Source organism: Chiloscyllium plagiosum, unplaced genomic scaffold (assembly GCF_037043375.1).
Source record: "Chiloscyllium plagiosum isolate Xiang-an unplaced genomic scaffold, Cpla_swu_hap1 HiC_scaffold_1, whole genome shotgun sequence".
Lineage (NCBI taxonomy): Eukaryota > Metazoa > Chordata > Chondrichthyes > Orectolobiformes > Hemiscylliidae > Chiloscyllium > Chiloscyllium plagiosum.
In genome coordinates this window covers 62,466,902-62,483,096 of record NW_028270139.1, presented here as the reverse complement: position 1 = coordinate 62,483,096, position 16,195 = coordinate 62,466,902, and the positions used below count along the sequence as shown (strand labels likewise).

The following is a 16,195-nucleotide window of genomic DNA, read 5'->3' as shown; positions in this document are numbered from 1 at the left end:
AAAAAGCATTATGCTCATCCAGTTTGTCACTAGTTAACTGTTCCACTAAAGCTGCAGAAAGGAAGTGAGGACTGCAGATCAGAGTCGAGAATGTAGTGCTGGAAAAGCGCAGCAGGTCAGGCAGCATCCGAGGAGCAGGAGAAATGATGTTTCGGTCTTCATCTGGAATGAGGCTTGTCGGCCAGGGGTCTGAGAGATAAATGGGAAGGGGGTGGGGCTCGGGGAAGGTAACTGGGAATATGATAGGTAGATGAAAGTGACGGGGAAAGGTAATAGGTTGGAGAGGAGGATGGAGTGAATAAGGGGGAAAGAAAGATGGACAAGTCAAGAGGGTGGTGCCGAATTGGAGGCTTGGGACTGGGATAAGGTGGGGGGAGGGGAAATAAGGAAATTGGTGAAATCCACATTGATCCCGTATGGTTGCAGGGTCTCAAAGCAAAAGTTGAGGTGTTCTGCTTCCAGGTGTGAGGTAGTTAGGGTTTGGTGATGGAGGCCCATGACTTGTACGTCCACGGAGTGGGCGGGGGAGTTTAGTGTTCGGCCATGGAGTGCTGGGGTTGGTTACTGCAGGTGTCCCAGAGATGCTCTCTGAAGCATAAGCAGAAATCCCAGGTTTCCACTGTTCTACAGTGAGGAAACGGCAATAGAAGTTTCCTCTTTTCTAAAGCAGAATTGGGAAAAACACCAGCAACTGAAGCAATTTAAGAATCATAAGTGGGTAATGTAGTTAATTGGCTCTGATGCCAAGTTAACATGCCAGCTTTTATATGAAATTTTCACTTTAACTGGACAAGCGTCAGAGGCTGAGGGGTGACTTATAGAGGTTTATAAAATCATGTGGGGCATGGATAGGTCTTTTTCCTGAGTGGGGGAGACCAGAACTAGAGGGCATAGGTTTAAGATGATAGGAGAACATATAAAAGGGACGAAGGTGCAACTTTTTCACACAGAGGAGTGGTACGGGTATGGAAAGAGCTGCCAGAGGAAATGGTGGGACCTGGTCCAGTTACAGTATTTAAAAGGCATCTGGATGGGTATATGAATAGGAAGGATTTAGAGGGATATGAGCCAAATGTTGACAAATGGGACTATATTGGGTTGGGATATCAGGTCGGCATGGATGAGTTAGACCGAAGGGTCTGTTTCTGCGCTGTACAGCTCTCTTGCTCTGAGAGGTGGGGCTGTTGATTGAGGATGGAGCGTGACTATTCCCATATTTCTGATACTTGTGTCTTGTTTGGTTGTTGCAGCTGTCCCCTCTGTTCCAATGCTGTTTCTTGTGTCTTGCACCTATTTGCACTCATTTCGAATCCTGTTGCTGCTGTCGTAACCCTAAGCAGTTTGAGCTCTCTGTTTCTGCTGGTGTTAGCTGTCTACATTGTGGTTGTGGATTTTAGACACTGTCACTGTGAGGCTCACAGCAGGTTAGATGGCCAACTTGCTATGGATTTTTGGCTGGCTAGTGGCTTGCAATCGCTTTCCTTCTATCATACTGCAGCACCTCCTTCAACTGCTGGATCAAGTATGGTAAGATTATGGTCCCAAATGGCTACTTTCTAAACTGGTTCTGTTTCAACACTGTATAAAAATAGTCAGTGCTACACCCTGTCGAGTGTCGAGAATGTGGTGCTGGAAAAGCACAGCAGGTCAGGCAGCATCCGAGGAGCAGGAAAATCGATGTTTCAGGCAAAAGCCCTTCATCTGGAATAGAGGCAGGGTGCCTGCAGATTGGAGAGATAAAGGCTCACTGAGATTCTTGCCTTGAAGAAGTTTTCCTCCTCTCTCTACAAGAATCTCAGTGAGTCTCCATCTCTCGACTCTGCAAGCACTGTTATTCTAATATTCCTGCCATTTTGGGAGATGGGGTGTGAGTGGAAATTCCCTGAAGAGAATGGGAGGGTGAAAGAGAACACTGGCAGCTAATGGAGAGACACCTTTTGTATTGACAAGTGCTGAGTGACAAAAGGACTAGCCCTAATTATGGACTAATACCCTCTTGAACTGAGCTTCCTTCATCAGAGGAGATTGAGTTTTCTTCTTGCCGAGTGAATACTTTCTGAAGTACCTCAATCAAATTGATATTTACAAGATGGTATTAAAGCCACATATAAAGCTGATTATCTAATTCCAACCCTTCAAACCTTAGACAAAAACAAAAATTGCTGGGGAAACCTATTATTTACCTGAATCATAACCTGTATTTAATCCTTCCGAGCCCAAATATCCTTCCTGTTTTGAGAGCTGAAAGCTGAACACAGTTCTCCAGGTGGAGTTGCCCAAGGATCTGTATAACTGAATCATTAATCTAGTCTTATTTGTCATTCAGTTCCCTCAAGATAAAATAGCAACATTCCATCAGCTTGGAAATGTGCCACAGAATCTAAATTTCCTGTTGAAATCTTTGGTTAGACTTGTTGCTGAACTTGGCTTGCAGCCCTGTAGCTGATTTTATTTTTCTCTTGTCCATTTGCCCAAACATTCCTATGAATGTGTTGATTACTTGCTAGTCTAGGTTTTTGCAAGTAACAGGCAGCAAATATATTGTGCACGAATATTATTCATGTGTGTATGTGTCGCGATGCGATGTGGAAAATGTTTGAACAGAAGAACTTTGAGGCAAGTGATAGCCCTGGAATACTCCATTACCCATACAGTACAGGAGAAAACCTCTTGTCCTGTATATGGGAATTCTGCATGATGGTCACCTGGTGGAATTGAAGAAACAAATGCAGGTGAATTTTTTATTTGCTCTGTTTTGAAATTTTTATTTTATGTTTCGACATTTTAGAGTTTTCTTCGCATCAAGTGATTTATGTCATTTCCCATTGATGTTCCCTGTCATGGTTTTGTTTTTCAGATCATTGAATGCTGTTGTGAATATTGGAATTACATCAGAAACTAATTTCAGATCATTAGTTGAGCTCCCTTTTTTTTGTGCAGGCCTGAAGAATTGTCAAGATGCAGAAAGAGGCAATTTTAATCCATCAGATCTGCACGAGCATATATATTATCACAGCATCCTGTTCTATGGAGACCAAGGCAATTCCTTTTCAAACTTTCCTTCTTTTTCCAATGAAAAATGTGCAATCAAGTGAACTACCAGTCTCTGCGTTCCCCTGTCAATGCCCAGACCAATCAGAATCAACTGGCCAGGTCTGAGCACTAAGATTGACAGTTAACTATTCCTGCTGTTTCTCCAAACCACTAATGGATCAACCAATCAGTACCTTCTGATGTTGTATAAATTGGTGACCAGTATTCTTTGTGTCTACCTCGACAAATGTTTAATATTATGGAAGATGATAGCATGTTTTACCTAATCAGGGAATTCACACTCATCTTGTACTTTGTAGTCCAATGGTTCGGCTGTTGTGCGAAACCAATAGCTACAAGATCATCAAGGTTGTTTTTACCTGTTAACAAACTGTGTAGGAATATTTGACCATTCCAAGATACAAGGTATCTAAGCACACATGAGCAGACAATCGAGACTATTTGTTTAGAATCATAGAATCCCTACAGTGTGGAAAGAGGCCCTTTGGCCGAACAAATCCACTCAGACCCTCCAAAGAGAAACCCACCCATACCCACTCCCCTACCCTACATTTACGCCTGACTAGTGCACCTAACTCACATATCCCTGAACAATATGGGCAATTTAGCATGGCCAGTTCACCTAACCTGCACATCTTTGGAATGTGGGAGGAAACCGGAGCACCCAGACCAAACCCGTTGTGCTATTTTTATATCTCACAGATGATGTGTTAAAAATTAAAATAAAAAAGTAAAGATTTTAATATCTTTTTCATATCAGTCATATTGTGGATTCTATCTGTATTATTCTTGAGCATATAGGCCTGGATTTCTTTGCCATTCTCAAGAAGGACTGATGACCTACTGTTCACCTTCCTGACGGTTGTCTTACATATATTTCAAGAGCTTTATACTGTCAGTGTTCTTGAGGCTGGAGTCTGATCCAGCAGGTAGCATCTGTGGAATGTTACAGTAAGATTCTTCTTCCAACCAGAAACAAAACTCTTCCCCTAGACTGAATTCACAGCCTGAATTTTAATTGGTCCAACTGCGTCAAGTGGGGTCTGTACTGAAGCCATGGGGAGGGAGTCGAAAATTGACCTACACCTACATGCACCAGCCTGAATTGCTTCTGACATCTGAAACGTGGACTTTGTCAGAAAGTGCCTACAGTGTACATTGTTGCATTTGTTACTGAGGACTGAAACAATACCCCCTGTGGAGAATCTTTATTAGTAGTTTCACAATGACTGTGTGTACATGGATGCTTTCTGATTTATTGTTATAAAAGTGAGTGCTGGTGACTTTACTCATAATCATTTTCGAACATCTGCCCCACTATCTGGCCTTCAATATATCACTGAAGGAGTCCTCCAGTATTGAAGTCATTTTCTTTTGGGTGAAATGTTGCATAATTCCTGTTTGAGATCTTTTGTAATAACTTATAATGCTCTGTTTCCTGACAATAACTGCACTTCAAATGTAGTTGGGAATTAGAAATGTGTGTTTTAGATTGTTTAAGGCCAGTACTGATATGTATGATTAAATGCTCAATATACAACAGGCAGTTGTGGTTTACAGAAATCAATGGACATAACCATTAGCCATCCGATGGTCTATTTATAGAAACTTGCTCATATGTGAACTGTGGCCTTTTGTGAATTTGAGCATTTTCAATATTTTTAAAGAAGTGGTTATGATTACAATAGTCTGAACTTGTACACTAATAGTAAATTTGTTTGTGTAGAGTTTTAATTAATACTTTTAAAATTAAGTGCAGTTTTAAAACACTAGTTTTATATTTCCACATGTTTTTAACCACAGTTCCTTACTGAAAAGAAGAAACCTCAAACTTTCACATGTCTCCACTTGTGATGTTCCACAAAAACTGCTGTTGGCTGGTATGTATATTTTAAGTAATGTTTCAAGTTCTTTTGAAGTAGAGACTTGAACTGCAGGACCAGTCAATGTCAATTGGTAAATCTGCCAATTTGTTCCCAAAATGGAGATAGCTGCATTAATGAATAGGGCTTTCTCTACCCTTTCTGATTTTCCCTTTTCCCCATGTGTAACAGACAGAATGATGCAATTCCATTGTGATTAATTACCGTGAATAATAACTTTGATCCACTGAATGATGCTAGACTGTTCCTTGGGTGAAACTTTTACTGATTTCTGCCATACTAGTTGGCAACAGCTGCTGGTATTGTGTAAAGCAATAGTGAGAAAAAAAAAAATTGAGTTTAAAATATTTTAGGCAACTGGTTCCCTAATTATGAGGTACAAAAGAAATGGCTAGAAAGGGGAGAAAGAATCTTGAGTAAATGAGAGAATCGTTTTCTGAAGTAAATGTGCATTCCTCACAATTTTAATGTTGAGTCTCAGCTGATCTCTTCAGGAAGTCGTGGTGTGACAGTAGGAATGAGTGTTCTCAATTTGGGAAGGGGCAAATGGTTGCCCCTGTTTAGCTGCTGCCAATTGAGGAGAAACAGCCCTTGTTTGGGTGGCTTGCATAAATGCATCATACATCTAGGCTGCTGTGGCACGTCATTGCCAGCCAAAGTGAAGATGGCATAGAGGTCAACATGAGAGCTGGAGCTTGAGGCCTAAGAAATAATCTGCTAGAGAGAGAAAAAGAAAAAGCACAAACTGGGTGACAGCAATGCATTCTGGAGGAAGGAGAATGAGCGAGCAACACATGGTGGTAAAAGGGTGGGGGGGTGGGGGGAGGTGGGAGAGAGGGGCATGCTGGGAGAGGAAGAGAGAGTGTGACAGTGTGAAGAAGAGTGAGAAAGAGAGGGAACCGTACTTCAGGAGGAAGGGTTATATATTATTATTCCATCTTTGTAAAATCAAAGGAACTAATTAAACAAGAACCAGTTATGTGTTTAAGTGTTCCAGTGGGCCCATATTCATGGCTGCACTGGAGAGTCAGGCCTATGTGCAACGTGACTCTACCATCAGCAACCTCCAAGCCAGGCAGCATGTCAAGTTGGAGTCAAAACCACGGATTCTGAGCTTTTCAAATTGAAAGTGTGATTGTATGAGAAACTGAAGACGAGAGAATGCAACACATACTTGGGGAAGAGATGGTTTTGATAGAGACAGAGAGAGAAAGGAACATACTAGAGGAGGAATAGAGGTGAGAGAGAAACAAGAGAGATTTTTCTACCTTGTGGTTCCCAGATGTTTAAAGAGAAATTGCATACAAGAGCTACAGCTTCAATGAACATGCATCCCCAATCAGGCCTATCCTGCAAACTTATCCATTGTTATTTTAGTACCTATGATGCGGCATTCTGGATACCAGTGTATATACATGCATGATCGTATAGTTCCGAAAGCCTACTGAAATAATGGAACAATATAGTAGCAACATACATGGAGGGGTTTGTAAGAGAGCAGCATATGCCAGGGGGATACAAGGAGCTGTTGTGTTGCCCTGTTATGTGTGCTGCTGTGAAAATCCTTTTTCTCATGGTGAGTTAGGAGTCTGTGTGTCTTTGGGGACTGCTCCTTATCCCCCTATTGTGGACATTAGTTGTGGGTGTGAGCGGCAGTCAATTGAGCTATGTTTTATCTCTTTACTTTTTTTTTTCAGTATATAGAAAGAACAATGTCCTTGCAGGGGTATGCGATTGTACTTAGACTAGAACGGCTGCAGTCCAGCAATCTAAACTGGGATGCACAGTAAGGGAATTAAAATTAGATACGAGAAATAGAACAGTAGAAAGTGAAAGGCAAAAGGAATAGGATTGAGTAGCAACAGGTCCATAATTCATAAAAAAAGTGTAAAAATATTCAAAAAAAGGACAAATCTAAAGATAATAACTGTACTATTATCAGAGTACAGTTAAATAGATGAGTTAACAGCACAAGTAGTTGTAAACAAGTACAATGTGATTGTGATTATGGAGTCATACTTGCAGGATGACGAGGAACTGAAAATCCTGAAAGTTGGATCCAAAATTACCTTAGTGGCAGGAGACAGGGTGCTGGGAAAAAGCTGTTTGTGTGGTTGGAGGCAATGTCTAGTGGTGTACCACAGGGATTGGTGCTGGCTCCAAGAATGTTTTTGATATATGTAAATGATGGAAATGAGAATATAGGGGGAATATAAGTAAGCTTACAGATGATTTGAAGATTGACGGGGTGACAGCAAGGAAGAAGGTCTGAGATTACAGGACATAAACGGATTAGTCAGATACTCAGATCAATGGCAGATGGAATTTAACCCTGATAAATATAAAGTGATGCACTTTGGAAGAAGTAATGAGACAAGGGAATACTCAGCGAGTGGCAGGGCACTAAGAAACTGAGGAATCTTGGGCTGTTTGTCCAAAACTCCTGAAAGATGACAGGGCAGGTTAACAGGGTAGTTAAAAAAGGCAGAAGGGACACTTGCCTTTATCAATTGAAGCATTGAGTATAAGTGCATGGAGATTTTGTTGTAGCTGGTTAGACCACAGCTGGAGTACTGTGTGCAGTTCTGGTCACCGTATTATCAGAAGGATGTCATTGCACTGGAGGGGATGCAGAAGCGGTTCACAAGGATCTTGTCTGGAATGGAGCACTTAATCTGTGACAAGAGTTAGAGTCATAGAGCCATACAGTATGGAAACAGACATTTTGGTCCAAACAGTCCATGTCAATTATATTCCCAAACTAAACTAGTCCTACTTGCATGCACTTGGTCCACATCCTTCCAAATATTTCTAATTCATGTACTTATCTGAATGTCTTTTAAACGTTGTAATTGTACCTGCATCCACTACTTCTTCTGGAGGTTCATTCCACACATGAACCACTGCCCCTAATGTCTTTTTAAAATATTTCTCCTGTCACCTTAAAAATATGTCCTCTTCTCTTGAATTCCCACACACTAGAGAAAAGACACCTGCCATTCACCTTATCTATACCCCTCATTATTTTAATATTCTCTATGCGGTCACCTCTCAACCTCCCACGCTCCAGTGAAAAATGTCACAGCCTTTCCAGCTTTGCCTTATAACTCAATCCTCCACTCCTGCAACATCCTAATGAATCTCTTCTGAACCCTCTCCAGCTTAATAATAATCTTCATATAACAGAGAGACCAGAACTGGACACAGTACTCCAGAAGAGGCCTCCCAACATCATCAGAGGCCGAATAAGCTTGAAATAGGTGAGGGGTGACATAGCGGAGAGATTATGAAGGCCATGGACAGGGTGAACAGAAAGCAGCTGCATGCCTTAGTCAAAGCGTCAATAATAAGGGGGCATGACGTTAAGGTGAAAGGCAGGAGATTTAGAGGGGATTGGAGGAGAGTTCTTTTCACCTCGAGGATGGGATGCACTGCCTGGGAGGATAATTAAGGCAGGAAACCTAACAACCTTTAAAAGGTACTTGGATGATGACATGAATTCTCATAAAAAGACACTGGTATGGGCCTAATGCAAGTAGGTAGGACTATTTTGGATTTAGTGTAGCTTTGGCAGTACAGACTTGATGGGCTGAAGGGCCTCTTCTGTACTTCTAAGATGCAATTCTATGAAAGCGGATTGGCAAGGACTGATATTTAAGAAATTATTGATGCATTGCACAATTATACAGTTTTTTTTTGTTTGAAAGAACACAACAGGAAAAGGGGTCCAACAATAGCTAAGAAAATAAGGACAGGATTAGATTAAAAGAGGAATCGTGTAAAGTTTCTTGGAGATGGAACAAGCTTGAGAACTGGTAAACAGTTCAGAATTCAGCAAAGGAGGATGAAGAGATTGATTAGAGAGGAAAAAAGAGAGAACAAAAGTAGACCTTCAAGGTACATGAAAGCAAACTGTAAGAAAAAAAGATTAGTGAAAATTAATAGATCCCTTACAGTCTGAAGTGGGAAAATTGATAATAGCAAATGAGGACATGAAATGTCTATTGAACAACTGCTTTACTATCTTGTAAGACATAAGATGCTGGATCCTATCACAAAGAATGCGATTACAGGACAATCAGAAAATATCAGTAGATGAGACAAAGTTAACATATTTATGAAAATACAATTGTGTTTGACAAAAGTTGTCTGTTGTTTTTCAAGGGTGTAACTTGTAGAATAGAAAAAGGAGAACAATTAGATGTGGTGTATATGGACTTCCAAAAAGTTTTTGATAAAGTTCCTCATAAGAATTTAGTGTAAGATTAATGCACATGAGATTGGTATGTCAGCGTGGATTGAAAATTTGTTGGTAGACAGGAAACAGAGTATGAAGAAATAGTTTTTTTGTTTGGAGTAGGAGCCAGTAGAGTCCCACAGGGATTGGACATCAGCTATTCATATTCTGGATCAGTGGTGCTGGAAGAGCACAGCAATTCAGGCAGCATCGAGGACAGGCAAAATCGACGTTTCGGGCAAAAGCCCTTCATCAGGAATAAAGACAGAGAGCCTGAAGTGTGGAGAGATAAGCTAGAGGAGGGTGGGGGTGGGGATAGAGTAGCATAGAGTACAATAGGTCAGTGGGGGAGGAGATGAAGGTGATAGGTCAGGGAGGAGAGGGTGGAGTAGATAGGTGGAAAAGGAGCTGGGCAGGTCGGACAAGTCAAGGGGACAGTGTTGAGCTGGAGGTTAGAAACTAGGATGAGGTGGGGGAAGGGGAAATGAGGAAGCTGTTGAAGTCCACATTGATGCCCTGGGGTTGAAGTGTTCCGAGGCGGAAGATGAGGCGTTCTTCTTTCATGCGTCTGGTGGTGAGGGAGCGGCGGTGGAGGAGGCCCAGCACCTCCATATCCTCGGCAGAGTGGGAGGGGTAGTTGAAATGTTGGGCCACGGGGCGGTTTGGTTGATTGGTGCGGGTGTCTCGGAGATGTTCCCTAAAGCGCTCTGCTAGGAGGCGCACAGTCTCCCCAATGTAGAGGAGACCGCATCGGGAGCAATGGATACAATAAATGATATTAGTGGATTTGCAGGTAAAACTTTGATGGATGTGGAAGGCTCATTTAGGGCCTTGGATGGAGGTGAGGGAGGAGGTGTGGGCACAGGTTTTACAGTTCCTGCGGTGGCAGGGGAAAGTGCCAGGATGGGAGGGTGGGTCGTAGGGGGGCGTGGACCTGACCAGGTAGTCACGGAGGGAACGGTTTTTGCGGAAGACGGAGAGGGGTGGGGAGGGAAATATAACCCTGGTGGTAGGGTCTGTTTGGAGGTGGTGGAAATGTCGGCGGATGATTTGGTTTATGCGAAGGTTGGTAGGGTGGAAGGTGAGCACCAGGGGCGTTCTGTCCTTGTTGCGGTTGGAGGGGTTGGGTCTGAGGGCGGAGGTGCGGGGTGTGGACAAGATGCGTTGGAGGGCATCTTTAACCACGTGGGAAGGGAAATTGCGGTCTCTAAAGAAGGAGGCCATCTGGTGTGTTCTATGGTGGAACCGCTCCTCCTGGAAGCAGATACGGAGGAGGCGGAGGAATTGGGAATACGGGATGGCATTTTTGCAAGAGATAGGGTGGGAAGAGGTGTAATCCAGGTAGCTGTGGGAGTCAGTGGGTTTGTAGAAAATGTCAGTGTCAAGTCGGTCGTCACTGATTGAGATGGAGAGGTCCAGGAAGGGGAGGGAGGTGTCAGAGATGGTCCAGGTAAATTTAAGGTCAGGGTGGAATGTGTTGGTGAAGTTGATGAATTGCTCAACCTCCTCGCGGGAGCACGAGGTGGCGCCAATGCAGTCATCAATGTAGTGGAGGAAGAGGTGGGGAGTGGTGCCGGTGTAATTACGGAAGATCAACTGCTCCACGTAGCCAACAAAGAGACAGGCATAGCTGGGGCCCATACATGTGCCCATGGCTACCCCTTTGGTCTGGAGGAAGTGTGAGGATTCAAAGGAGAAATTGTTAAGGGTGAGGATCAGTTCGGCCAAACGAATGAGAGTGTCGGTGGAACGGTACTGTTGGGAACATCTGGAGAGGAAAGAACGGAGGGCTTGGAGGCCCTGGTCATGGCGGATGGAGGTGTAGAGGGATTGGATATCCATGGTGAAGATGAGGCATTGGGGGCCGGGGAAACGGAAGTCTTGGAGGAGGTGGAGGGCGTGGGTGGTGTCTCGAATGTATGTGGGGAGTTCCTGGACTAGGGGGGATAGGAAAGTGTCGAGGTAGGTAGAGATGAGTTCAGTGGGGCAGGAGCATGCTGAGACAATGGGTCGGACAGGGTAGTCAGGCTTGTGGATCTTGGGAAGGAGGTAGAACCGGGCAGTGCGGGGTTCCCAGACTGAGGTTGGAAGGCTGTGGGTGGGAGATCTCCTGAGGTGATGAGGTTCTGTATGGTCTGGGAGATGATGGTTTGGTGATGGGGGATGGGGTCATGGTCAAGGGGGCGGTAGGAAGAGGTGTCCTCAAGTTGGCATTTGGCTTCAGCGATGTAGAGGTCATTGCGCCAGACTACCACTGCGCCCCCTTTATCCGCTGGCTTGATGGTGAGGTCGGGATTGGAGCAGAGGGATTGGAGGGCTGCGCGTTGTGAGGGTGAGAGGTTGGAGTGGGGGAGGGGGGTCGACAGGTTGAGGCGGTTAATGTCCCGGCGGCAGTTGGAAATGAAGAGGTCGAGGGCAGGTAATAGACCAGCGCGGGGTGTCCAGGTGGATGCAGTGTGTTGGAGGTGGGCGAAGGGGTCCTCGGAAGTTGGGCGGGAGTCCTGATTGTGAAAGTAAGCTCGGAGGCGGAGGCGACGGAAGAATTGTTCAATGTCACGGCGTGTATTAAATTCATTGATGCGTGGACGGAGGGGTACGAAGATGAGTCCTTTGCTGAGGACTGATTATTCGTCCTCAGTGAGGGGGAGGTCTGGAGGGATGGTGAAAACTCGGCAGGGCTGGGAGCTGGGAGCTGGTGTGGGTGTAGAGCTGGAGTGGGGGCGGAACCAGTACCTGGAGTGGGTGTGATGGTGGGGGGAATGGGGGTAGAGTCATGAGCATGGGTAGTGTTCCCCTCGGGGTTCTGGGGGGTGGGGATAGTGACAGTGGGGTCTGTGGGGGGCGTGTCAGCAGAATGCAGGTGAGTGGCGCTGGTGGGGGCGGAAATAGTGGCAGACATGGCAGTAGGGGTGGTGGAAGTCACTGAGCGTGTGGCATCAGCGATGATGTGAGGGGCGGAAGTGGCTGTGGGAGTGGCCATGAAGGGGGCAGAAGTGACATCATCAATCAGCATGGGGGTGGTAGCTGCATCAGCCGCATGGCTAATGGTGTTTCCGAGGCCAGGGGAATCTTCTGGAATGTTTGAGGAGCGCTGGGTATGGAGGTGGGTAGATAAAAGTTTGTTGTACTTACAGTTTTTGATGTTTGAGATGGAATTGAAATACTGTTTGTTGAGAGTATGGATTCTCCTGAGGATGTAGTACAGAGTGGCCTAAATAATGCAGCCTATATCTTGCGGCCTTGAACCCTTTGTTCAGACCCACTGCCCAGGGGAACATCATTCCTGCATCTAATCTGTCTGGTTCCAGGCTGAATTGGATATTCTTCAACAAAATCCATTCTCATTCTTCAAAACACCAGTAAACACAGGTCAAGTCGACAGAGTCTTGCCTCATGTGAAAAGCCTATCGTCCCTGAAATCAGTTTGGCAAAACTTGCTGCATTCCCTTGATGGGAAGTAGTTCCATTATTAGATAAGGAGATCAAAACTGCTCTCGGTATGGTCTCACTAAGGTCTTGTCTTGCTGCAGCCATACATTCTGTCTCCTGTACTCAAACTCTCTTACAATGAAAGCCAACATTTCACTTGCCTTTGTTTGTTGCACTTGCATGCTTACTTTCAGTGACTGGTGTACCAGTACACCTGGGTCCTATGTATGTCATCATTTCCAAGTTTACCACCATTTATATAATTCATACTAATCCACACTACACTCCAACTGTCATGCATTTGCCCATCACTCAATTTATCTAAATCACCTTGGAGCCTCTACCACACAGTGAGGTGAAGACCATGTCACAGAATATACTTTAAGGAACAAAGAAATTTCTAGCTACTAAAGACATTATGGAGTATAGAGAGAGAGGGTAAGTATGTCGTTGAGACAGATATATTGAATGATGGAGCAGGCTCAATGGGAAAATGGCCTACTTTCATTCGTATTTTCTATTTTTTTAAATAATCTCTTAGTGGCAAAATCATTTTAGTCTATCCTCAGGAACAGCCATTCTGAGTCAGAATGGATGATATGTTTTACTCATGCTAGTTTTTATAAATCAGTTTAGTCTAAGTGTGGTATAATCCCAGGCTTTTGATGAAATCCATTAAAAAGAAAATCAGGTTCAAAGTTGTGCTTTGGAGATAGCTAATTTCATGCAATCTAATAGTTGAATTTACAGGCCAAGATACTAGTACAGTAAAACCTAGCTTGATGGACCTTTGTGTCAACATCTGTTTGAGAAGTACATGCCTTAGTGTTTTGAAGGTTTTAAAATTAGTGTACATTATACTCCATTATACATTATATTCCCTTCATCAATCTGTTTTTCATAATATGTTCACTTCTCAAGGTTGCTGTCTGTAATGAGTTCAGTCTCAGCAGACCTGTGTTTAGACGTGGTGAATTCTTAACTGTTAGTAATGATTCTTTTTTTTTAAAGACATCAATTCCTATCTTTCCAATGGCCTTCATGTAATCAGCACAACACAAGCTGCAAATTTCTGTTTTGAATGATTTATGCTTGAAGTTTCTAACCAGTTAACATAACATTTGAACCATCTTAGTGTACTGGCATTTTTAGACAGTACAATAGTTGCTATAATGGGCACATCATGGGCGGCACGGTGGCACAGTGGTTAGCATTGCTGCCTCACAGCGCCAGAGACCTGGGTTCATTTCCCGCCTCAGGCGACTGTGTGTGAAGTTTGCACATTCTCCCCGTATCTGCGTGGGTTTCCTCTGGGTGCTCCGATTTCCTCCCACAGTCCAAAGATGTGCAGGTCAGGTGAATTGGCCATGCTAAATTGCCCGTAGTGTTAGGTGAAGGGGTAAATGTAGGGGTATGGGTGGGTTGCGCTTCGACGGGTCGGTATGGACTTGTTGGGCCAAAGGGCCTGTTTCCACACTGTAAATAATCTAAAAAAAATCATCCTAGTGAGACACAGTGGAAGCTTCAAAAGAACATAGAGGTGGATTGGGTGGACACGTTGCAGATGAAATTCAATACAGAGAAATGTGAAGTGACTCATGTTGGTCAGAAGAACAATGAGAGACAATATAACACACAGTGTACAATTCTAAAGAGTGTACAGAAGCAGACAGAGCTGGGTTCAGACATCCATATGTCTTTAAAAGTGGCAGGGCAAGTTGAGAGCATGGTTAATAAAATGCATAATATGCTGGGCTTTATTTATAGTGGCATAGAGTACAGGAGCAAGGGGGCTAAGTTAAACTTCGAGGACACACTGGTTTAGCCTCAGCTGGACTAATGGGCAGTGTGGGGATCATGCAGTAAACAATATGTGGAGATGGAGCCCAGAGAGAGAAAGGTCAGCACTTGGACAAACAAAGGAATGGGTGATGGTCAGTCTGGGAGAATCAATAGCTGCTAATGAGGACCATTAGTAAATGACAATAGGTTGTGTATGGTAACAGCCCATGTCTTGGCGAGGCCTGGTGTTGGGGGGTGGGGGGGAGGGGGGGGCACTGTTGGGGTAAGGATATAGAAAAAGGTGCTCAGGCTCAAATTATTGAACTCAATATTGAATCCCGAAAGTTGCAGGGTTCCCAAACAGAAAATGGGATGCTGTTCTTCCAGCTGAGCTTTGCTGGAGCACTGCAGCAAGCCTGAGACAGAAGTTGACCAGGGAACAGGGTGCTGTGTTGAAATGGAATACACTGTGTTCCCTGGCCAACATCTCTGTCTTGAACATCCATCTTGCCTAACATCCAGATAATCGCAGGATAAGCCAGAACTTGAATATTGCTGAAAAGAATGACATGTTGTGAAAGAATTTTGTCTTGCATGCAGTTTTGCATCTCAAGACTGCAACCTTGAGAAGTGAAAATATTATGAAAAGTCTTGGCTGTTTTACTGGTGGGGAGTAGCATGCATTATTCTCAGGTTACAGTTTCCACTTGCTCACAACTTTTATTGAAATTTGGTCTGTCTGTCCATCAGATATATGCACCCAGCATCCACTGCTGTATTTCCTTTTATAGAGTCAGAGTCATATTGAATTTAATTTGCTTGATTTTGACATTTTGAATCCAGTAGCCAACACTAACGAAAACAGAGGATGAAATGTGAAGGGTGATAGTGGGGTGACCTCAGTTCCCAGATCTAGGGAATGCGAGTATTCTCAATTCTGAGCATTATTCAGTGATTCTCTGCAGGCTTGTATAAGTCTTTTGAAAGCAGAATAATCCTAATTGTAATATTAATATGATTGACCAATCAATGCCTACCACTTAGTCTCTTGTGAACCAGTTCAGGTACTGGAGACAGAGAGGCACTCAGTGAAACTACACCTGACCATGAATCAGCAAAAATAGGAAGAGAGAGCTTGGCTAATTTACTCTGTATTTGTGATTCTGTTGAGACACTGTATGTATACTATTGTGTATTAACTGTTCAAGAAATGATCGTACTGAATACCTTTGTGCATAACATTTGAACTTCAGAATTCATATTCTTGAATTGGGTCCTTTGTTTACATGGTGTCTCCTACACCAATTAAGTTTTTGGACCATCAGTTTTAAATCAACTGCAAATCACTAGAGTAATTTTTAATTTATCTTTCATGCATTCATTTCCAGTATAAATTCCTTTCACTGATGTTTCCCTTGTCTGTTTTCATCAACATAGTGGTGTACGTGGTGCTTTTTAGCTTATTTAGGATGCAGACGATGTAGCTGAGACTGCAACTTCCCTGCATCTCTCGACAATTGTCAATGTGTTTTTCGACATTTGATTAATGAATTGCCATTTCTGCTGCTAGTCGACGCCAAAATGCTTTAAGTGCAGATTTTTGGTTGTCATGACAGTATGAATGTGAACTGGTCCTATTTAATGTCCGAACAGCTTTAAAACAAATCTCAAACTTCAATATGTTAATATATTTTACAGGTGCAAGTATAGAGTTGATGTGTTAATATCCAGAATCTAGGCGAATTTCTTAAACGACTTGAATTTTGTTTACAGATTTAAAAGTATGTTCCCACTACATTGTTTCCTCCTT

The 16,195-nt window shown here is 43.4% G+C and overlaps 1 protein-coding gene and 1 long non-coding RNA gene across 6 annotated transcripts in view; one reads left to right on the top strand and one right to left on the bottom strand.

Annotated features, from left to right (window-relative positions):
- arap2 (ArfGAP with RhoGAP domain, ankyrin repeat and PH domain 2) overlaps nt 1–16,195 on the top strand; it is a 311,926-nt gene that overhangs the window by 61,066 nt on the left and 234,665 nt on the right. For all 5 annotated transcript variants that reach the window (XM_087987064.1, XM_087987070.1, XM_087987078.1 and 2 more), the window contains exon 3: nt 4,858–4,934. In XM_087987064.1, the coding sequence (XP_087843190.1) occupies nt 4,858–4,934 (77 nt within the window). The remainder of the gene's footprint in view (nt 1–4,857; nt 4,935–16,195) is intronic.
- LOC148152129 (uncharacterized) overlaps nt 1–16,195 on the bottom strand; it is a 170,644-nt gene that overhangs the window by 27,593 nt on the left and 126,856 nt on the right. The window lies entirely within an intron of this gene.